This window comes from Protopterus annectens, chromosome 1.part0, assembly GCF_019279795.1.
Source record: "Protopterus annectens isolate FY-2018-M chromosome 1.part0, PAN1.0, whole genome shotgun sequence".
NCBI lineage: Eukaryota > Metazoa > Chordata > Ceratodontiformes > Protopteridae > Protopterus > Protopterus annectens.
Window position 1 is genome coordinate 1,901,579,078 of NC_056725.1, and position 24,438 is coordinate 1,901,603,515.

At 39.7% G+C, this 24,438-nt stretch overlaps 1 protein-coding gene across 1 annotated transcript in view; it reads right to left on the reverse strand.

Moving 5' to 3' along the window:
- MYO15A (myosin XVA) overlaps window positions 1–24,438 on the reverse strand; it is a 1,299,796-nt gene that overhangs the window by 782,417 nt on the left and 492,941 nt on the right. Inside the window, exon 30 of the mRNA XM_044070057.1 lies at window positions 4,369–4,560. Within this exon, the coding sequence (XP_043925992.1) occupies window positions 4,369–4,560 (192 nt within the window). The remainder of the gene's footprint in view (window positions 1–4,368; window positions 4,561–24,438) is intronic.

Genomic DNA, 24,438 nt, shown 5'->3' on the forward strand with positions numbered 1-24,438 from the left:
GAAGGTTTTGAAGTTCAAGCCAGCCCAGCTGCTTTAGATTTAGACAGTGGTGAGTTCGAAAGGGCTTACCAGTGGCAAATCTGGCGATGCTGTTATAGGCATGCTGTAGTTTGACAAAGTTATTCTTTTTGAGGTTGATGTATATGGGAGAGGCATAAAGAAGAGTAGAAATTAAATGGGAGTGAGCAATTTTGGTTTTAGCTGTTGGAGTTAAGAAAGTTTTGATTCGATATAAGGAGCCAATTTTCCTGTTGACATTTTTAATGGTGTTATTTATGTGACTATCAAATGTAAGGTTGTTATCAATAGTAATTCCTAACAGTTTAGTTGTAGAGTCAGGGTGTATGATTGTGCTATTATTGGAAATGACAGAGAAATCAATTGGGGTAGACTTATTAGAGGGTGTAAAGAGAAGGAGCTTGTTTTTTTTCGCATTAAGAAGGAGACAACGTTTTGTGAACCATGTTTCTACTGTGTTAAATACATTCTGAGTCAGGAATGTAGTGCAGATGGTGAGGTTGCTGAGCAAATTAATGTTGAATCATCTGCATATTGAATGTAACTTGAATGTCAAATGCAATTATTTTATGACTTTATTACCTTCACTGTATGCTTTTCCTTGGAGGTTTTTCCCTGGGCCTCCACTGAAAATGGACATGTATCCATTCGGACTATCCCTGTCAACTAATGTAAAATAAAATAAATAAATAAACAGATAAATTTTGTATCCCCAATGACCAAAGTCCTTTGGATCTGTGATCTTCACCTGTAGTCCCTCATATTCTATTCATCCTTCACATATACCCTTTTACTTTAAGTTAGTTTTGGCATTATTATTTGATCATTTAACTTGCACTATTAGTTGTCATAAGTAGTACATCCCTGAAGACAAATGACTGCATGACAAGTGGATCATATGTCAAATTATCAAGTGTTAGAATCAATAATCCTGATAATAGTTCTACGTAAGTACTGAGTAACGTATACTGAGCATTGTTGCAATTGTTTTTATACATACTGAATGATAACTGCATATTGCTTACTTTACAAACTAAAGAGGTAAATAATCTCACTCAGCCTGTTGCCGTGTCATGAAAAAATGGCTCTGTAATGGACACACATGAATCATTAGTACATTTTACATATTTAGTGGATTAATTTGGAATTTTATCTTGAATATGTAGTGGGGCTCCTTGCTATAACTGACATGCACACACACACACACACACACACACACACACACACACACACACACACACACACACGCACGCACACGAGTACATGCTGGGATAAGTTTATTCAAATTTCCACTGGCTTGCTATGAAATGATATTCAAATGAAAATGTAAAGTCTATGGTCTTAATAGATATAATATCTGTGAGAAAGTCAACAGCTGGAAATTGAAGTATAACAGTTGCATTCAGCTATGTACTTTTCCAGTATTCACATATCAAAAGCTGATAGAGGAAGACCAGTTTCTTTCTGAAATTTTCTAGCTCTACACCCCTATTCTGCTGCCTCCCACTACTCATCATCTTTCACCCCCCCAAGCATCCTCAGTGGGGTTACAAGTCAGACATTAATCTTCCACATTTAAGATGCTACCCATCTCCTCTCCTTTTTCCTCTGTTCTTTTATTGTACCTTCCCACACTAGTTTCCTGAATCATAATGTGCATCCATGTTATATACTGTTGCATATTTCTTTTCTCCAGGTCAGAAATGGTCAGGCCTTATTCTTACTAAACACCTCCTATTCCCCATGATTGTTTAATTATCAACAATAGCTTTCAGTTTTCAGTCTTTCAAATGTACAGCGGCGCTTCTAAAAATGTGGAACAGGCAAAACTTAATTGAGATGTCAGTATCTTTAAGTGGGAATCTCAGAGCATTCATAGACTACTGCACTTTATATTTACACATTTAAGAAGTGTGTTACTCTCCTGAAGACATTTCTAACTATCTGATGCTTGTCTTTGTGCAAAACCTTCAAACTATACGTAGATTTCCAAGTAAGACCTTGATAATGGTTTATGTAGTAGATAAGACCTGTCTCCCTTGAGTCTGCCTCCACTGACATGCAGCCCTACAGCCTACTAGACTGCACCACATTCCGCTCATATTATGCTGACTGACTGAGTTTGTGATTGATGATAACTGCATGTTCTTTTTTCCTCAGTTGATTTTAGAGCCTATTCTCCCAGTCTGCTTGCAGATCCCCCAAACTACAGTCACCATCATCATCATCAGCAGCACCCTTTTCCTATTTTTGTACATGGGGGTTGGGGTGTTGTGTTAACTGTTGCCATCTTTCTCAATTCAGTGCCACACTCCTGCCTTCTTCGACACTCATGCCTGACTGTTACAGATCTTCTCTCACACAATCTATCCACTTCTTAGCTGGATGCCCTCATTTCCTGTTACCTTCTTCTTGTCTGTCCCAAATCATCTTCATCAGATTGTCTTCTGCTTTTTCGCAAATGTTGCCAAACCATCGTAATCTGTTATGCAACTGAAGCTACTTTGGGTTCTGCTCTTATGTCCTCATTTCTTTGTCTATCCCACAGTATGCATCCTACTGCCCTTCACAGGCACTTCATTTCCATTACACTTAGCTTTCTCATCTGCTCTGCCTTTACTGCCCAAGCTTCTGTACCATACAATATTACTGGCCACACCATTGTTTTGTACACCTTACGTTTCAGCTACTTTGGCTTTCTTCTGTCATAGACTACACCTGCCACTTTATGCCAGTTTGCTGCAGACCATCTGATTCTAGCTTTGACCTCTTCATTCAGACTTTCCTTGTCAACCATCCCTTCCAGATACTCAAAGCTATTAACCTGTCCCACTGTCTTCCCTTCTACCTCAATTCTCAGCTTCTTCTGATTTCCCCAATTTGCTGTAATTATCTCTACTTACCTGTACTTAGTTTCATCCCATGTGCCTTCAGTTTTGCATTCCATTCCCCTATCCTTTGATGAAGTTCTTGCTCAAAGTCTGACTGTAATGCCACATTGTCTGCATGCAGCAACTTTGTTGATCTGTGCTCTCTGACCTGTTTGCTAATGTAGTCCATCACTATTATGAACAGCAGTGGCCTCAGAGCTGAACCCTGGTACACATCCACTCCCACTGGGAACCTCTCTTTGAGACCGATCATTGTTTATAATTGAGTGACTGGGTCCTTGTACATAATTAATTATAGCAATTTGAAGACCAGTTGGCATAATCATTAAGGTCTTTGCCTCTTATGCACAAAGTATAAAGTTTGATCCAGACCTTGGGCCAATGCTTGTTTGGAGTTTTCATGTGCTCCCTGTGTCTCTTTGGGCTTCTTCCCATCTCTGAAAAACATGCTGAATGTTTCCAGCTCACGCTCACCAATGAACAGAGCTGTGGACAGCAGCACAGACTATATATGGGGCCCTAGATAGGAAAGAGTTGCACAAACTAACTGCTTTGGGCATCTACTGTGGTGGACAGTATCCTCAAGATAGGAGAACACAGATCAGAGACTGTGTGCTGTGACAAGGCTATCCACTTGATGGTGTAAAATATGGCTCTAGGTGATTCAGTCCTAACTACATAATATTAATTTACCTTTTGTATTAAATCCATCTACTTGGTTACAATGATAGCGTTCATTATTAATTACCTAATAAAATCTGCATTATTAATGCCAGTATTGTCTATGAATAGTAACCAATGACTGACAGTAAAATGCATGTGACATAATCTATTTGTGAAATTACAGGCGTTCCTAAAACAATGTGCAGTGGTTTCAAACAAAAATGTCATAAATCAAAAAAGGAAATACAGAAAAACAGAAGCAATAAGACACAAAGTTACACAATGTAAAAACAGTCATGACATACAGTTTGTGCAGCTACAAAATTCAGGAGACACCACCTTGAAGCTCAGAAAATACCATGTTGTAGCCAGGCCCAGTATGTATTCCTACAGCTTCCAGACAAGGTATTTTTTTGGAGCTGATGATGATACTCTAGCTGCAAATGTTTTGCTCTACAGCTGTAGGTATCAGAAGTGTTTGAATTTCTTTATTCCTGTTGTAGGGCCATAATATTTAGTAGTAATAGACAAAGGTGATAAACCAATGCCATATATTAGATTTTAAGCAACTTTTTTCTTCTAGGCACATTTTCTTAAGTTGCCTACAAAATGCTGTATATGCATTTACAGGAGTTTCATCTAATCTGTATAGTTGTGCAACTATCATCAACATTTATAGAATATATTTTTGCTTTGTTAAATAATGATTTGTTCTTGAGTATCCCTATAACATACCTTCCATTCTCCAAAGAAAGAGAAAACATCCGACGCTAAACTGCAAATGCATCACACTTACATGTTTGCATTCCTCTTGTTCCTGGCATGTCTCTCTGATGCAATAATGAAATATGATTTCTGCTTGGGAAAGTCCTTAAGTAATTCCAGGTCTGAGATTAGATCAAGGATGTAATCATGTCCAGCAAGCTCTGCCCATTGGTTTCCGTCCTTCATGGAGACACACCAACCTCTCCAGCCCTCTGTTACACCTCTAAAATGAAAACAAGAAAAAAAAAAGATTAAGCACTGATTTCATTCAGAATGGATGCAGATGTGTACTAAACCCTCCATAATTCCGAGTGTTTATCTCTCTGGTAATGAGGATTCATTTTGTCTCCTCTGGTTCTAATCACCCCTCACTCAGGAAAGAATAAACATAATGTATTATGCACAATCATAAATATAATCCACTTTGCATAAAGGAGTTCAAAGTTTCAATCTGGATACACTTTCTCTGCACTGTTGTAATTCCCATAACTATTGGGTTTTGGTCAAATCCATATTTATTCAGTATGGTTGGGAATTTGGCTCTAGTAGAAGGTGTAAACCAGTGTTTCTCTCATTTATGTTTCAATGGTTTTAGTTAAGAATACATTAAGGGTGGCCATGGTGGTGCAGCGGTTAGCATTGTTACCTCACAGCAAGAGGTTCTCCGGTTCAATTGTTGGATGGGGTTCCTTTTATGCAGAGTCTGCATGTCCTCCCTGCTGTCATGTGGGTTTCCTCTCGTGCTCCAGTTTTGTCCCACATTCCAAAGACATGCAGTAGGTGAACTGGGCACTGTAAACTGGCCATAGGTGGAAGTGTGTGTGGAGGTGTATGATACAAATGATTTACCACATCAGGGCTAACCACCCGGAGGTGTAAACCTTGACTTGAGATGATTGTCACAGCTGAAGTGACACCCTGACCCCATGTGCGAAATGGGAAAAGGGACTGAGGATGGATGGATGGATGGATGGATGGATGGATGGATGGATGGATGGATGGATGGTTTTAGTTAAGAATGTCAGAAAGACTGATTCAAATGGCAAGATATATGCCTAAAGTTGGGTAGAATCTGATTGCCAGTCATTAATGACAGTGTAACAAGTGGCTGACAGCTTACCCAGTTTATTAACAATATCATAAAGCAGATTCTTTTTTAGTCTATTTCAAGTTGGTAAAGAACTAGAACATTTATATGAAGAAAAGACAATGGATTTCCAGTTATAATGAATATCACAACACTGGTGCTTTATGTAGTGGTGGATATGGGACCACATTTCACCATAAAGGTAAAATTCAGGATACCAGGGTAATAGCAGAAATCCTTTGTCTAAAACAACAATTTAGAAAAGGGATGGAGAGAAAAAAAGCCTTCTTTCATTTTTTTTTATAAAAGATAAGTTGTCTCCAATGGCCGAATTAGAGAACTAGTTATCTACATATACTAATAGTTGGTTCAAGATATATTTTCCTGCATACAGTAGCTATTTGCTCAGTTTGTTTTTTGTAATCTTTATAATATATCTTTACCATCTCAAAAGTGCTTACTCCTCTCTGTACTCTTCTTTTCTAGACCTAACACCACTCTTAAGTATTCAACTGTGGTACCACCTTTATCTTTCTTATAAGAAAAGCGCAGTCCGGGTCTGAACTGTCTGCAAACAGCTAAAGTTAACTTTGAGTGTGTGTCTACCTGTTTGAGGCAATATTCATTTTCCCCTGGAGAGCACTCTGCTTTGGCTTGTAAGCAACCCCCCCCCCCACACACACACACACACTCATCTTCCACATTCTCTCTTATTCCCTTCTGTTAGCAAATAGTATCCATAACTGATCAATACTGTGGGTTTGTTAATTTAAACTGAGACCACAGTAGCCTACTGATACAAGGTTATCCTGTTTTTCCATCTGAGAAATGGTTAAGAAATGACTTACAGTTTCAGAACAGTCCTTGGTCAATTGTGATTGTTTCTTAAACACAAACTTGTCTTTGCTTTGGCTCATTAGCAGCAGTACAAAGAACTGCCTGCTCACACCCTTGTTCTCCCCTCCCCCTTCCCTGTTTATTACCTTTAGACAATCCCAAAGTTAATAAATATTACCTGTGGCAGGCACCATTTTTAAAACTACAACCACCCTTGTCACTATCATATGTTCATTTATCAATTAACTCTGTTACCTGATTGTTTCCAGCCCCTCATAAGAGCAACTAACAGGGTTTCTACCCACTTCACTCCCCACTCTACACCCTATTCCCTCCTGCCCCCAGTGGTCCCACCTTTATTACACTCACAAACCCCTCCCATCTTTCCAATAGCCAATCACAGTGCTAACCCAACACTACCTCCTCCATCTTCCCACTACTATCACACCTCCTCAACTAACATGTACAAGCATACCTTAACTATGCTCACTGCATGCACTCTCCTTGCATATCTTACATCCTACCAAAGCTCTGTCATTCCCCCACTCAACCATTACCACTGTACTACTACTCACACCACCACTCATGTCTCACCCTCATTCAGCTCCCCTCCCACCAACTCAAGAACCATCCCTATGTACCCCCCACATATTCTACCAACTATATTACTCAAACATAAAGCATCCCTACAACTTAACATAGTAACCCTCTCACCATACCTATTACCCACAGAGCACAATCATAAATTTTCCCTTATAAACAAACACATTCAAAAACTGAGAAAACTAATAACCTCATGCATATCAAAACTAGCCCTAAGTGGAGACATCCACCCCAACCCTGGCCCTACCATCTCCAACCCCAATCCTCATAATCAGACTAGAAATCACAACTTCTCCCATATTACAGCCAATAGAAAGCCAAGTGACTTCCTTCTAATAAGCCTAAATATTAGAAGTATATCCAACAAAGTCCATGAACTCCATGCCACCATAGACTTATACTCCCCAGATATAGTCACCCTGACAGAAACCTGGCTAAAACCTCACATTACCAGTGAGCAAATACTCCCTACAGGTTACGGCATACTAAGAGTAGACCGGCTAAACAAGAAAGGAGGCGGTGTAGCTATAATATTTAAACAGCATCTAAACATCCAGATCTTAAAATCATCAGCTACACAAATAGGCAATGAAGAAATAATATATACCAACCTCAAAATAAACCAAAACAAAACCATCAACATAATTGGATGCTACTTCCCACCTGGCCAAAACATCCCTCCACTAGAAAACCTCCTCAGCTGGTCTACCCACCATCTCCCCCAAGAAACTTCATTTTAGGTGATTTCAATATTGACTGGCAATCCTGTTCTGGCAACCATCCAACCCATCATGTAAACCTTCATGGCTTCACCCAACTAGTCCAGTCACCAACCAGGATAAATAAAAACTCCAGCAAGCACACTACCCTGGATTGGATACTAGTCAGTAAGAGCCCCCAGTCATATATAACAGGCTGCTTATCAGATAGCCTCAGTGATCACTCCCCAATATTCCTACTCAAAAAATACCTATACCAAGCTAAACCTGTAATCTACCATCAAATATGTAAAAAACTAAACTTTAACCCACTCACATTCATCTCATCCCTCAAAGAATGTAACTGGCATCCTCTAAAGTACCTCAGTCTTGATGACGCAGTTGAATTTTTTAATACTACCTTCCTGAGCATCCTTAATTACCATGCCCCCATAAGACTTTCCAGAACCAAAGCACAACCCTCCCCATGGCTACAGAAAACCACTAAGTCAGAAATGAAAAACAGGGATAAAGCCTGGGAGCACTGGCGCAAAACCAAAACCCCCTCAACTAGACAGACATTCCTAGAACTACGCAATAGAGTCAAAAAGCTAATAAAACAGGATAAATTCCAATACTGCCAGTCTGTCCTAGACTCCTCTCAACACAGCCCCAAACAATTCTGGTCCTCCATAAACTCCATCCTCCATCCAGGTAAAGTCAGTACCCTTCCTCCTAACATCCCTCACTCCTCAGAAAATATTGCTACCTCATTCAACACACACTTCACACAAACCATACTATCACTAGCTAAACAACACAACTCCCCTCCCCTCCAACCCACACCTTCAACTAGTAATCTCCTAACTGCCTTCTCTTTTTCTCCTGTACCTACCTCCAACATAAAAAAACTCTTAACTAAACTTAAGCCCACCAAATTAGCAGCAGACAACCTCCCAAGTGAATACCTACAAATCGCAGCTGATGCTCTGTCCTACTCAGTATCCATCTTGATTAACCGATCTTTGTCAGAAAGTTACATTCCCACACTGTGGAAAGTATCACATATAATTCCCATCCACAAAGGCGGACCCTCCACAGACCTAACTAATTACCGCTCCATAGCTATTCTCTCTCCACTCTCCAAAATATAGAGAGATGCATACACTCTCAGGTCTCAGACTACCTCCTTACTAACAACCTCCTTTCCAATACTCAGCATGGTTTCCGACCAAACTATAGCACCACCACTGCCTTACTCTCCTTTACTAACACTATCCTTCAGCATAAAATCAATGGCTATCTCTCCTCTGCTACTTTCCTAGACCTATCTAAAGCATTTGACATGGTCCCACACAAACAACTTATCTCTGTCCTCAATAACCTATCCTTCTCTCAATCAGTCACCAACTGGTTTCAGAGTTACCTATCTGACTGCCAAAAATCTGTTGTATGGCAGAATGACATATCTCCTCAACTACCTGTCTCCATAAGGGTTCCCCAAGGATCCATCCTTGGACCCCTACTCTTCTCTGTTTTCACCAATAATCTAGCCTCTGCCACCAAACATGGCACACTCATACAATACGCAGATGACTCAACCATCATCTGCTCAGCCCAGTCCCTACCCAAACTGCAAAAAGTCAAACAGGAAACCTTTTCCTCTGTTGAAACTTGGTTATCCAATGCCCAATTAATACTCAACCCAAACAAAACTAAAATATTCATCTTCCAACCCACCAAACATACTCAAAACAACTCTCACTTTAACATCACAGCAAAAGACGACACCACTATATACCCAACTGAACACACCAAATTGCTAGGAGTGGAAATAGACAATAAACTAAAATTTGACATTCACATATCCATGACCATAAACAAGTCCACAAAAAAATAGGAGCGTTATACAGAAATAAGCAACTTTTCACCAAAGCAGCAAAGATTTCAATAGCAAATTTCCACCTTATTTATCTCCACCCTACTTTATGCCTCTCCAATATATACCAACCTAAGGCAATGCCATCTAAACAAGCTAGAGACCTGCTACAACAAAATCACCAAATTCGCCACAAGGGCATCCTACCATAGTCACCACTGTCTCTCACTTGCTGAACTGGGCTGGCTTGAACTCCCTCACCTCCTTCAATGCTATCAAATCTCACTCGCCCACAAACTAGTAAACCATCCACTAAATGTCCCATTGCTCCAGAATCTACTCCAACCCTATCACACCACCAGACCACTAAGATCCAGCAACAAAAATCACTTGCAGATCACTAAAGCCAGTAACTCTGCTGGTGAAGCACTATTCTCTTGCACCACAGCCAAATTATGGAACTCCATCCCACCCACAATTACCTCCATACCATCATTCACCTACTTCAAAACTTTACTAAAAGTGCACCTAAAAACATGCTGGTTATGCCCTTGCAACTCCCACTCTAAAATCATCCACCCCATCCAACCACTACCTTTCTTTCCACTCCGCTAACTACCTTGATTATAGCAAGCTCAGATGCTCATAAGCCTAGTACTTATTATACAGCAGGAACTTCTTATTGTAACATTTGTTAATGTCTGTTATGTACTTCACAGATAAAGATTCTAGTTGTTTACTGATGTACTATGTTCTTCATCTGTAAATATGTTTAAGTAATTGCTATGTTATATTGTTAATCGATATGTAATCCAATGTAACTACTGTCTGTTTATTTTAAATGTGGAGCTTTTCTCCTCGGGCCTCTGCTGAAAATGGACCTACGTCCAGTCGGACACTCCCGGTCAACAAATGTAAATAAAATAAAAATAAAATAAAAATATGATGTTAGGCAGAGATTTGTTAAAAGACAAACTGAAATGTACACGGGGAAAATGTCCTTTAAACTTAAATTTGGGAGGACTATAACGTAAATGTGCTGGTTATACAAGGCTGTTAAGAGTAGAGGTGAACAGTTTACATGGACAAACATGGAACTCACTCCTTGCGGACATCACCCTAGAATCCACTCTAAGTCAATTCAAGAAGAGTCTCAAACAGTATTTTAAATTAAACTGGCTAGGGACGGCTTGCACCTGTCACCCCTGGGCTTTCGGATATTGGCAAAGGTTCTTGCCACCCCCATAGTGCCTTTTTTAGGCAAGGCTCAAAAGACAAACCCACCTCCATAGGTATCACAAGGGATAAGAAACTAAGAGTAATGCTACTCAATGCCAGAAGTCTAAACCTCAAGATGCATGCACTCGAAACTCTCCTTAGCATGGAGAACATCGATATCTGTGTAGTAACAGAAACCTGGTTCAAGGCTCCCAAGAAAACCCCAGTACTACCAGGTTATACCTCATACCATGTTTTTCGGCCCCAGAACTTGGACTGAACCACAAAAGGAGGGGGAGTATCAATATTCGTCAAAGATACCCACACCTCCAGGTTGGTGGCACAGCACGAAGCATCAGAGACTATCCATGTGCAACTAACAGTGGGTAAAACTGCCTTCCAGTTTATAGCCTGCTACAGACCACCCTCCCAAACCCAGGAACCCCACTCTGCCTTCCTGAGAACACTGGAAAATATGAAGGTCTCTCCAAACACCATTATATTGGGCGATTTCAACTACCCAAACATAGACTGGGAGAATTACTCTAGCTCCAACACCCTAGCCCAAAGGTTCCTAGAATTTATAAACTCAAATGCTATGGAACAACTTGTTACCACTCCCACAAGAGGGGAAAACATACTGGACCTGATCATCACCAACATGGGGACTCTATGCTCCAGACCAGAAGTGTATCCCTCACTGGTAAGATCAGACCATAAACTAATCTCACTAGATATTCACATCCCTACCCCAGCCCCTGCCCAGAAATCCACAGTGAAAAACATCTCTAAAGCAAATTTCACACTCCCTAAAACCGAGGTGGAATCCTTCAAAGCCCCTGGGCCTGTGGAAAATATGGCCCAGACCACAGAATCCTTTATAAACGCATTCTATGAACACCTTCAGAAATGCATGGATCATGCAATCCCAAACAAAACCAAGACCCAATCTTCCAAAGGCAGGCGTCCTGTCTGGTGGACCCCAGCCATAAACAAACTATACAATAGAAGGAGGAAGCTACTACATGATAGAGCAAAATCCCAAAAAGAGAAGGCATTTCTGATCAGTATTAGCAAAAAACTACGGGCACTCATAAAATTGTCTAAGGCCAGCTTCGAGAGAAAAATTGCACAGGACACTAAGGATAATCACAAGGCTTTCTTTAGTTATGTTAGGAACCTGGGAGGGAATTCCCAGATATGCTCAGAATTAGTCCAAAATGAAAAAAAATATGCCAAACCCACAGACATTGCCAAGATCCTAGCTGACAGGTTCAGCGCAAACTTCTCCCCCCCCCACCAAAAGGGCAAATATCTATCCCAGCAGAGTGCTGCCCCCCTGACATCTCAGATGCTCAGGTAAGAGCCGCCCTCTCCAAAGCAAAAAACACAGCATTAATGGGACCAGACGGTGTCCCAGGCTGTGTCCTACATGAACTCCAAGAAGAGCTAAACCCAAACATAAAACTACTGTTCAATCTCAGCCTTACTACAGGATATGTACCCAAAGAGTGGCATACAGCAACAGTGGTCCCTCTCCACAAAGGTGGTACCTCAACGGATCCTGGAAACTATCGCCCCATAAGCCTGACTAGCTTGGTCTGCAAAGCTATGGAAAGGATCATCATGGACCTCATAAATAGATATTGGGGACCTACAGACACTGGATCCTACCCAGTTTGGCTTTGTTAAGGGCAGATCCTGCCTCTTAAACCTGGTCGATTTCTTTGAAACAGTCATGAGGCCATTGACGAGGGGAAGGTGGTCCACACAGCCTACCTGGACCTCACATAAGCCTTCGATACAATACCCCACTCGGGCATTATAGATAAGCTCACCAGCTTAAATATAAACCCCTATGTCACTAGATGGGTTGCAAACTGGCTCAAGGACAGAACCCACATGGTTAGAATTGCTGGAGCCATGTCAGACTCCAAACCAGTTACAAGTGGCATCCCACAAGGCTCAGTCCTAGGACCTCTCTTGTTCGGTATATATTTCTCGGAGGTACAGGCCAACACAGAAGGACTGTGGCTGACCAAGTTCGCAGATGACTGCAAACTGGGTGCCATAATCGACTCTCCAGCCGACACAAGCATCCTACAAAAGGGCCTCATAGAAACTGACAACTGGTGCCAGAGCCATGGCCTCAAGCTAAATGCCAAAAAGTATATAGTCATCCCCTTCGGCAAAAACAAAGTGCCCACAAATGACCACATAGATGGTAATCCATTAAGTACGGAAGAAGTTATTAGGGACCTGGGGACCCAAGTTGATAGCAATCTCTCATTCGACAACCATGTGGCCAAAGTGGTTAGAAAAACATTTTATATAGCCCACCTAATCATGAAGGGATTCACATCTAGATCAGGGGAGGTCATCATGCCTCTTTTCTCATCCCTCATCAGGCCCATAATTGAGTACAATGCCCCTTTTGGGATGTACCTTACCAGACCTACAGCAACTGGAAAGACCTCAAAAGTACCTCACCAAAAGGATCAAAGGGCTCAAACAGATGCCATATGCTGCCCGGTTAAAGAAACTCCAGCTCTACTCAGTGGCATACTGCCTGCTCAGAGGCGATCTGTGCCTGACGTATAAAGCCATGTCCAACCCAGAATTAATGGACATGCTGCACCTCAGAAAATCCAAATCCCATCAAGCTACACGCTCAAGAGACTTGAACCTCAGCACTGAAATAAATAGGACATGCTGGAGGGACAGATTCATAACCCAGAGGCTCCCTTCACTCTAGAATAAAATCCCAGTCCAGGTTAGGCAGAGTCCCTCATTGACTCTCTTCAAGAGGAATCTTGATGAGTGGATGGGAGATCGTAGATTTACTCCGGGTATCACTTCTGTGTCACTGTTAGACAGAGCCACAGTATACTAACCTCGAAAAAGGGCATAGCAAAATTAATTTAAAATGGGTGGCGAAAGCCGAACACACTCTGGCTAGGCTTGTAAATACCCTAGGGCAGATAGCCTAGTATGAACCTATGAACCTATGAACTTATTACTTTACAATTCAGCTATGTGTAAATACTAGGTCTTTTACCTTGTGAAATCTGAACTTTGTGAACTTGTATAGCTTGATTATATAAATAATCTTTAAATCTGCAATTATCGTGAACCATGTAATTTCTTATTGTTTGTACCTTGTAGTTTTTCTCCTTGGGCCTCCGCTGAAAATGGCCATGTATCTAGTTGGACTATCCCGGTCAACAAATGTAAAATAAATAAAAATAAAATAAAATGCATTGCAATGAGGATAGTGAGAAAAAGGGATAAATAATTATTTTTCCCTCCGTTGTCACCATATAAAATACCTTCTATCCTCCCAAGAAAGAAAGAAACCATCTAGCAATGAACTGAAAATGTATCACGCTTACATGTTTGGAGCATTCCTGTTCTTGGCATGTCTCTCTGATGCAATAAATTTAAATGTGGGAGGACTATAATGTAAATGCACCGGTTATGAGAGGTTATTAAGAGAAGTGGTGAAACAGTTTACATGGACAAACAAGAAGCCTGAATGAAATGAGAACTGCAATCAATATTATACAATATCAGAGCCTAAGTCTAGGTGAGAGAATGAGAAAGTATACGCATGTATATCATTTCTAGATAAGGAGCTAAAGACTTCAAACATCTAATCCTTACCAAATGTGATATTGTCAGTCATCAAAATAATCGTCTCTTGCCAGCTTCAATGACTCTGTGATATATATATATATATATATATATATATATATATACATATATATATATATATATATATATATATATATATATATATATATATATATATATATATATATATATATATATATATATATATATATATATATATATATATATATATATGTTCTGAATGTGTTTTGCAGTCCATTCTTATTTTTCCTCAGTAAGTCATTTGATCTTTGATGCTGTTTTAGTTTAAATCCTGATTAGGTTCTGTTTTGAACCTCATTGGCACAACCTGTAGCTCAGTTTTAATCTTGAGTCATTTTACATACTATCCTTTAAGGCCATGTAAATTCATAAGAACCACTTCAGTTTTCTGCAGAACAAGCCAAAAAGCTTCACCTGGTCCTGGACTAATACCCATAATATTTTAGGTCCCTAAGCTCTGTTATTTCTTTTTGTATCATTTCTGTATTTTTATTTGATTTTCTAAATGCCCTTTGAAATGAGTCCATTGGATGCAGGAGCATTCAATATGCGGTCTAACCAGATCAAAAATAATTTGGGCAAACAATGATGAAGTGCATCCCTGTAATTCACTTAATGCAGCTGTAGACAGTCGATTGAATTTTGCACACATTTATTCAGAGGGAATATTGAACCTAAGGCTGTTGTCTACCATAACTCCTAAATTAAAGTAGGTAACGACTGTATTAAGCATTGCCACCTCTAGGTAATGGCTACCCTTGGTTTTGCTGTTGGCAACTGTAATACAGGCTCATTTACTTGTATTGCAAGTAAGAATGTTTTGCTTGAACCAATTACCCACAGTTAGTATTTTTTGTCTGTAATAGCAAAAATAATGTTCCCTAATCTTAGGTCATCTGCATATCTGCAGATCATTATACTCTTTGGAACACGTAAGATAGACAACTATAAATTAAACTAGAGTGGAGTCCGACATGAGCTGTGCTGTATTTGTTTAACGTTGTTCTACTCAGATGACAATCAAGCTTTCCAGTTAATTTCCTATTTAATAGTCATTTATTTACCTAAGTCTTTAAATTATAATTTAGACGAGAGTTACATAGCTTGGTAACCAATATATCACGAGTTACTGAGTCATATACCTGACTATGTAAATACAAATATCTACCTGCCAGCCCTTGTCCACTGCCCTGCAGTGTAGTCTCAGGAGAAAAAAAAACGCTGACTTGTAGCTGTGGGTAATTTTTTTGTAAAGAAACATTGTGATGCTAAATTCTATCCAACCACTGGCTCATTGATCTGGTCCCTCACAATTTTTCAACTTCTTTGATGTTCTACTTGATAAGCTTATTGGTCTTTTTGACAAGCTCTCCTTATATAATGGCACAACCATTCCCAGTTCAAGCTCTTCTGCTATCTTGCTTTCATTTGCTTTCATTTAAATGATTTTATTTGCCACTTATTTCACATCAGTTTGCTGGTGCAGTCCCCTAGATACAAGAAATTTGCTGTGATGTATCTGATTTAAAGGCAAAATACTGAAGTCTGCCATTTTCTCACTTTTTCTAATTCCCAAATGCTGTCCCATAGTTTGAAATAAACTACTGCATGGTCTTATTAGTATTAAAGGGGAGGCTAGAGTCATCAGTCCAGGTTATGTGTGTCTCACGATTTTCTTTCAGCCTTCTTAGAAATGCAAAGTCAGCTGCATAGCATGAAGGAATAAAGCACAGAGTATTTCGAAGATTACACAAGTCTGAGTTCTAGACTGGGCATTTGTAGTAACTAATAAGGGTAAATGAATAACCATTGGCAGCTGACCCATAGTTTGGGGGGGCTGTGACTATGTTTTGTCACAGGGGTGACACCAAATAGGAGCTCTAGATGTTAACCTTGTAAAGCCAAATCCCATGAGTCTGCATTGCCATGTGCAAATCATGCAGTAAGCTGAGAGGAATTCAGCATAAGAAGGTATGCTTTCCTCAAGAGGTCATTATATAGCAGAGCTCAAAAGAGCTGCCACAGGGGTGGGGGAGTGTTTCAGTGAGGGAGAGGAAAAGCTGCCCCACTAGACCAGCAAGTTGGATCCTCCCTGTCACTTGACTCTCACCACAGAGTGGATGATTGGATATCTGGGGAGGAATGAGTGGGCCATAGGGCTGTCACCTTGCCCAGGGATTTCTGGCTCCCGCTACAGTGGAACAAATGGGCCAAATGACTGCAAGTGAAAGAACCATCTGACTCTGTTATTTGAGGAGGGAATAAAATGCAAGATCTATTTCCCTCTTTGCTAATGATGCTTTAAACTTGATCTGAGTTGAAAAAGGGTACCATCTGTATTAAGTATGGTGGTCTCCCTTTGTTTGTTTGTATTTTCTCCGGGTTATCCAGTTTCCACCAATCAACCAGTGATCTAACTGTAAATTATTAATAAAACATTAGAGTTTTTTTCTGCTTTCCTATCTCAGTTCTTGTTTGGCCCAGTTAGGCCTTCACATATTATAAGTGTCCCCGAGCCAACAGATATCAGGCATTCTCCTAATAATTTATGTTATCGGCTTGAAGAACTCAGTATATTCCCTGTAGGAGCACCTCACAATAATTCACTGTTAACTAAATGATACTTCCTACAAAATCTACTATCATGTTATGCATAGTTTGGCTTTTCCCTGACAGAGATTACATTCCCTCCTCTATTCTTTGACTGTGTGTTGCTGACAAACCTGTTAGTAGAGTATGTCTCACAATTGCCTTTATAAACTGTGTACCGTGGTCTGCAGTTTATGTAGTTTTAGAATTAGGATTATAATTACACTGAATAGGATTGAGTTTTGAAAGAAGATATGGCAAGATATGATGGGGTGTATAGTCTTTCACATTCACCAAAAGGTAATCCAAATATACATACAATGAAATACAGGTATAGAAAGCTTTTTGGAAAACTCTGGTAAAATGCACGACTACAGCAATTGTGTTATAGCAAGAAAAATGTGACTGTTGCAATCTTGTTATGACAAAAAAATAATGATCGCTGTTACTGTCAAAGGTTTAAAGGGGGTATTATACAATAGGCCCTGTTGAACAACCAGGACATACGCAAATGATTTACAAAACCTTGACAGAAAGGAATATACCATACCTAATATTACCCAACAGAGGGGATTAAAACATTGAAATCAAAAATTCACCAAGTAGTACAGCTTCCAAACAGAATAAGGCCACGATCATAAGGAAATGTGATATGAAGCTACACAAAGCTGAAACATAGAGGATTATATTATGTGTGTTCAAGACAGGTATGTCAAGAAATTCACCTGGAGAGTAGAACTGCTCGATCATCTTAACACTGAAAGAAATACTAGTATTTTATTCAGGGCAGCAAGCCCCAGTGCACCACACACCTCCTGCTAATTATACATATGCAAACTCAGAGATCACACCATAATGGGGAAAGGGCATATTCTGCACTCCCCACTGGCCATGATCTCACACAGGAAAAAAAGCCATCAGTGTGCTATCAGCTGATTTTCAATCAGCTGTATGACCTTTTTTTTTCTGTGAGCTGAATGCATGATAAGGCCATCTAAATAACATGTCTGTGTTTGTGTATATATATATATATATATATATATATATATATATATATATATATATATATATATATATATATATATATACACACACACACACACACACACACACACGTATATATATATATATATATATATATATATATATATATATATATATATATATATATATACACACACACACACACACACGTATATACATATGTGTTTTTTTTACACACTCTCACACACACACGCACAAACGCACACACACACACACACACACACACACACACACACACACACACACACACACACACACACACACACACACACACACACACACACACACACACAACTATTTCCTGGATTTTGTAAATGTAAACAAAATTAGGCGTTCAACTTCAATGGTTATGTTAGAATGTCATTGCTGACTGTGCCATGTGCTTAAAGAATTTAATATACTTTCTTGTGATTTTTTGCATTTGTGTTAAATAATAAACCATATTTAATTTCTACAAGTTCATAGAGAAAGTCTTTAAAATGGCCACTCACTTCTTCCTTTCTCTCTGTCTCCCTCTTGCATATCCACTTTAGTTCCCGAGCCACTGCTTGAACTAGTATTTTGTAGGTCACAGTCAGGGCTTGTCAGGCATTACAAGTCAAATGTAATCAAAAACAAGAACATGAAAAGCAGCTCTCTGGTGTGCTAGAGAAAGCACTCTGGGATCAGTCATGTCCCTGGTCCCCAGGAACAAATTTGTACAGTGAGATGGTGGTAAGGAAGTGGTTAAGATTATAATGGCTAGGTTCCCCTTTTCCCAGATACAGTTATAAATGGAGTGCTAAGATTCATATAGGCATGTCTGCCATCCCTACTGTATGCCACTCAAGGGGCAGGAAGGTTGGCTTATCCTGTCAAATGATGGCCCTTGGCTCTACGTCCCTTGTTTATTAAACCTAAAGGAACTGAACAGACACAGGCCATGATCCTCAGGTTTGAGTTTGTAGGAACATTTGCAAAATTCTTGGCTGGGCTTATAAGGGCCTCCTGTCCAGTAGCCTAGTATCGTCCTATGAACCTATGAACCTAAGGGTTACCCTGGAGAAAGGATGTGACATTAGTGAGGACAGGAGGACTGCAGTGGAACCAGTAGCAGGCATACATTTCAGATTGTAGCGACTTGGAGAGAGATCCCTAAATTTACTTAGAATTTTGTTTTGTTCCTCAGAAAATGCATGCTTTTTGTGATATTGATGATATCAGTTTAACTTATTAAATAATGCAGATAATGCAGAGAAAATCAGAAACAAAAAGAAAAATCTAGTTAGTAGGCACATTCATTTTAAGCATGATTCTAGTTTATAAATAATGCACTTGACATAAAGATATGTTGTTGAATAGATGTTTGACTATTGTTAACCTAGGATTTATTTTGTGCAGGTGCAACATGTATCTCACTAAGTAATTATAACTTTTGCAACCACATTATGTATCCATTATCTTCATGTCTGCAAAGAGCCATATTAAAATAAGTTCACATACTCACTGATCAAATGAATAAATAAATACATATAATAATTAAATGTATTTAACACACATATTTGTTTTCTTTCATGTAACATTCTGCAAATGATATTACAATGCTTACAATAATCTTGTTCCCCACAGTTTTTGTCCACTCTGCCATTGTCTCTAAATAATCTAGCTGACCTTCAACTGATGTGATTACTGTACTAACTCTACTTTGTTCCCCAACCAGTTTGCTGAACAGTCTGCAATTTTACCCAAACAATCTAACCAAGTCTAATGTGATTTTATTCCAAGAGTATTTTTTCTATTGTCATTGTGTTTATTATTCGTTTTGTAACAGTCACTGTAGTCACACTGTCCAGCAAAGAACCAAAGAAACCCATTTCTGCTTCACATGTATTCTTCCAAAGGAAAGCAGTGCACAGTGGTGTTGCTCATGCTTTGTCAGAACTAGTAAGGGGTACTAGAGTGAGTAATTGTGCAGGCCACACTATCAGCTCAACACGGAAGAGTACCTGTTGTATAAAAATATTTAAGGCAAGATTAATAGGTATGAAGCACAATGAATAGTGCTGTTTAGCTAAAAAAAACAGAACACAACAGCCTAGGCAGTTCAGTAAACAAGGCAGTGCACTGCAGCAATATCTGCATGGAAGAGTGTAGCTAGAGGCCATAATGCAGTCCAACATTCCAGCCAGAGTGAACTCCAAGAAAGCATGGGTGATGCACCTTTACCAGCTCCACTGCAGCACTGCAATGCAATAATTCCTTGTAGATAATGTAGCCAGTTGGGATCATCAGGGTGTCTCCACACACATATGCACTCTGGTCAATGCTGCATGATTGCAGTCACCCTCGTGACCAGTCATAATAGCATACCAATAATGGCAGCCGTATTGCTGGACTGCATTACAGTGCAGAACATGCAGAAATGCATTAGGAAAGATAGTGTGCATGTGACGTTGATATGGAAGCTAGAAGTCATACATATGGGTTAAATTAGGCTGTGCACAGGATAGTTATGAATTGTCCACCATACCCCTGTATATTATTCATAACACAGTCCAGACAGCTGTGCAGTAATGCATTGCTGTGGAAAGACAAATGCTAGTCATTAGCAAAACTTGTGAATTCATTGTGGACATTTCAATGTACTTGACTGCACAAGAGGGGAGGATGATGTCCCATCTTTTGTTCTTCATTTCCATGTAGTGATACCATCTAAGCCACACGCATGTTACTACCTAGGATAGGATGTGTGGACTCTATGGTTGATGGGGGAGTGCGTTGTCAGGTGCTATAGCTTGCTGGTTATATCTACACATTTCCCAAGTATATTCCTAATTTAGGTGGTTGTTTCATAATACTGGCAACATGTATATGCCTTTCTGGTGATTTTTTTCCAGATGTGTGCATTAGATGGGGGAAAATTTATGAAACACAAAATTTAAAACTAAATGCTGAAGCCAAGAAAATGTAGTTTACTCAGTGTGACTATGGTACTCAAATTACTCGCCATTCCTCCAAGCTGCATAGTACAGGGGATGAATTTACAAAAGCTGAGATGGCCTATGCTTGATTTGCAGCAGGAGTGTCTGAGTAAACAAGTCGGGGAGGATGATTTCAGTTGCTGATGTCAATCTGTTTATACTTGGTGGGGTGTGAGGTGGAGGGAGTCTGCTGGGCCTGCTTGTAAAGACCAGGTAAGCTTGCACTATCAATGTGAAGCTCTGCTCTGTGGATCTAGGGAAGATGGCAGTTGTACATAGAAGCACATCTGCCGCCTCTTCCTCCTGACCTGGAATTAATTGTAAGTCAGCAAGTTGCTTGTGAGAAGGATGGATAGGCCACTCCTTGGGACCTGAAGGTGGCCTGTTCCCTAACAACCAGCTCTCTCCAAAGGGGGAACTAGTGACCTGACAAAGCTTCTTAGGCAGGAATGAATTGGTTGTAGGGCTCATGCCTAGTCCAGGTATGCCTGACTGTCACCACCAGTGGAATGAATGAGCCATCTGAGTGCAGGAAGAGGACTCTTTGGGCAGGTCCCAGAGAGGTGTAAGTGGAGGAAAACTTGCTGATATTCTAGGAACAACTGGCACTGCCTCCACTGTGCACTTGTCACTTTATTGTTCATTGTTCTGTGCAGAATCATAGCATAAAAGCAGTGTCTGTGCATTTCTATTTATGAATTGTGTGGTTGTCAGCTCGATGGAAGAGATGGTCACTCAGCCTCTGATATTCATTATTATGGTTCTTTATGAATTTAACTGATGCCTTCTTTGAAGGATGAAAGCTTCATTTTTTTAAACAATGGTATGTATGGTCTCTTTCATAGTCCTGTGACACTAAAAGTCAAAGTGAATGAATAAAAGTTGAGTATTGGTATGTTCATAACGGCTTTGATGTCCTGTTTGTTTTACTAAACATCTGTCCAGTATATCTAGCAATGCAGGGACACAGAAAAAGTGGAAAAGAAAAGTCCTCAATGTCAACTGCATTTTGAAATGCAGACGTACAAACAACTGGCTATCCATAGTAAACTCTGTTTTGTCCATTTGAAAAAGTGGACTTTTGGAGTACATGGGCCCAATTAATACACACTCAGTAGCTTTTCACTGCAGCTTTTGTAATTAAACAGCTGTATATTTTCTAATCATTATGTTTGATTGGAAGCATATTATAAATGTTTAACTCTGTTTTTCACACATCAGTTTAAATTGTTTTACTAGACAAGGGATGCACTGTCTGGGACTGCTAGCATTGTAGCATACTATTCTGTCAGATGACTAATGGCCTCATTAAGCCTTATCTGCATTTTGTGACATGTATACAAGTATTTATATTATAGAAAACAAATTCCCATGTTCTGTGTGGAAAACTAGTTTAGAGGGAAAAAATCAGGTATGCATGGCATTGGTACAATGGCCCTAAGGGAGTTTTTGCATTTTTATACTTTATGACTCTGGAGTGAGTAACCTGACTACCCTGTTTTCTCCTAGACAGCTCCTAGTAATATGTATTAAGTTCTTATGGCTGTTACCTTCACCTAAAAAGAAGAAACCATATTTATGCAAATGCCAGTCTGGGTGCATATGTGGAGGGGAGCTAGAAACTGTTGGAGATTGGTTGGTCATTATATCCTGGGCAGGAATCCATTTAACTTAGACTGTTGGAGCAGTGAGGACTTCAAAAAGCTACTGTAATGGTGAGTTTAACTTACATAACTGTACTTTCTATGGAATGAGTGCTAACTGATCCAGGACAGAGGAAGGCAACAAAAATCATAAATAAAAATAAATAAACAGGACTAAAATGTGACTTATGCAAGAAATCTAAAGTTAGCTTTAACATTTCAGTGCTAACTACTGTATTCTCATAATACTAAACCCATAGAATGTCAAAAAATGTGAATCTGGTTTAAAAATCATGCCTCAGACCCAAACCCGGGTATTCAGAAACACTGAGGACCAACCCTTCTCTGTTTCCTGTGGGTGAGCAATGAGCCCTGATACTAATTAACAATGTATATGGCCAGGCAAGTGTGTGTGACAAGTAGCAAAATAAAGATCCTCATTGCAATAGCAGCAACAGGTTCCTGTGGGAAGATCATGCAGGATCATGTTTTTGCCACAAGGAAGTACAAGCAACAGTAGTGCTCATCTATCGAGCATGAGTCTCAAGGGCATTCGGGGTGATTTTGCATGCACAGTCACAGCAACAGGAAGAAGGTTAGTGGCTGTCCCACATGGTTATGAGGCATGTGTGCTGTTCTGTTTTTTTTAACCCAAGGCTACATGTATGCAGAGAAGATACTTCTGGAAGGTAGTGAGGAAGCATGAATAAGGCAGGGGGTAGAATCCTGATGGCAGATGATTTGATTCCTCCACACACTACCTCTGTGCAATAAAGGGCAGCAATACCCTCTTTTTCTCTAGCCATGATGTCTCACCTTGAAGAATGTCAGGGGAAAAATGGCAGAGTTGGTGCCAAAATCAGTTCTTGCATCCCATCCACAATGCACTAATGTGCATTGACTGCACCTCATTTGTGGAATGGATTGCAAACTTAAAAAGTATAGGTTTTGTATGATGTATCACAATGGCAGTTTAAGGTGTGAAACTTGGCAGTTCTGTTTCTGTGTATGCTGCTAAGAAATTAGGCACTGCAGTGACTCTGTTTACAGACAGTTAAAGGTGGAATGACAGTACCACATTAAAGCACACCCTTGACAGTGCATGCATAGTACTTCCCACAGGGATCCAGGCAGGTGCATGGCATTGAGTATACTTGTATGATGGCAAGCAGGTATGCTTGTTGCGCAAAGGGAATGATTTAGAAACAATAATGAACTGAGCCATAATTAACATAATCATTGTGCCCAGCCAAGTGAATCTGCACAGTATAAGCATGATAAGTACAGAGCCTCATCATGCTAAGGAAAAAGCCTCTGCATCTTGTACATTGTACCTGCAAATAATGAATTACAAAAAATACATAGTTCTGCAGAATATTTTTTGCATTTATAATATAAGATCTACTTTCTACAACTCCATTCATTTGTTGTATGGCTGCTTTTAAATGCCATTCAACCTGTTGAGAATAAGACGCATGTTTGACAGTATTTCTAAGTGTGCTGGACAATATGTACCGAGAGGGGGATTGCAAGAGTACTCTAGTTGCTGGGCTGCAGGACTGTTATGCCTGATAGGAGACACCTTTATGAGCACATACTCAGAACACTGCTCAGTATATTTTATTGTTGTATACATTGCACACATCTCAGCAGTAAAATTAGTTGTAACAGTGGCAGAAACAGACATGTCTCCATGTTCAGTTGCAGTTTTATGATTTTTTTTCTGTTTTTGGGGGGAAGGTCCTCATTAAACCCATTAGCCTGACATTACTTAAAGATTGTGGATAAAGATATGTAACTGCCAAACACTAACCAGCATGCTATATGGGCTAGTAGGATACTGGTGATGTTAGGATTTATAAGGTCCA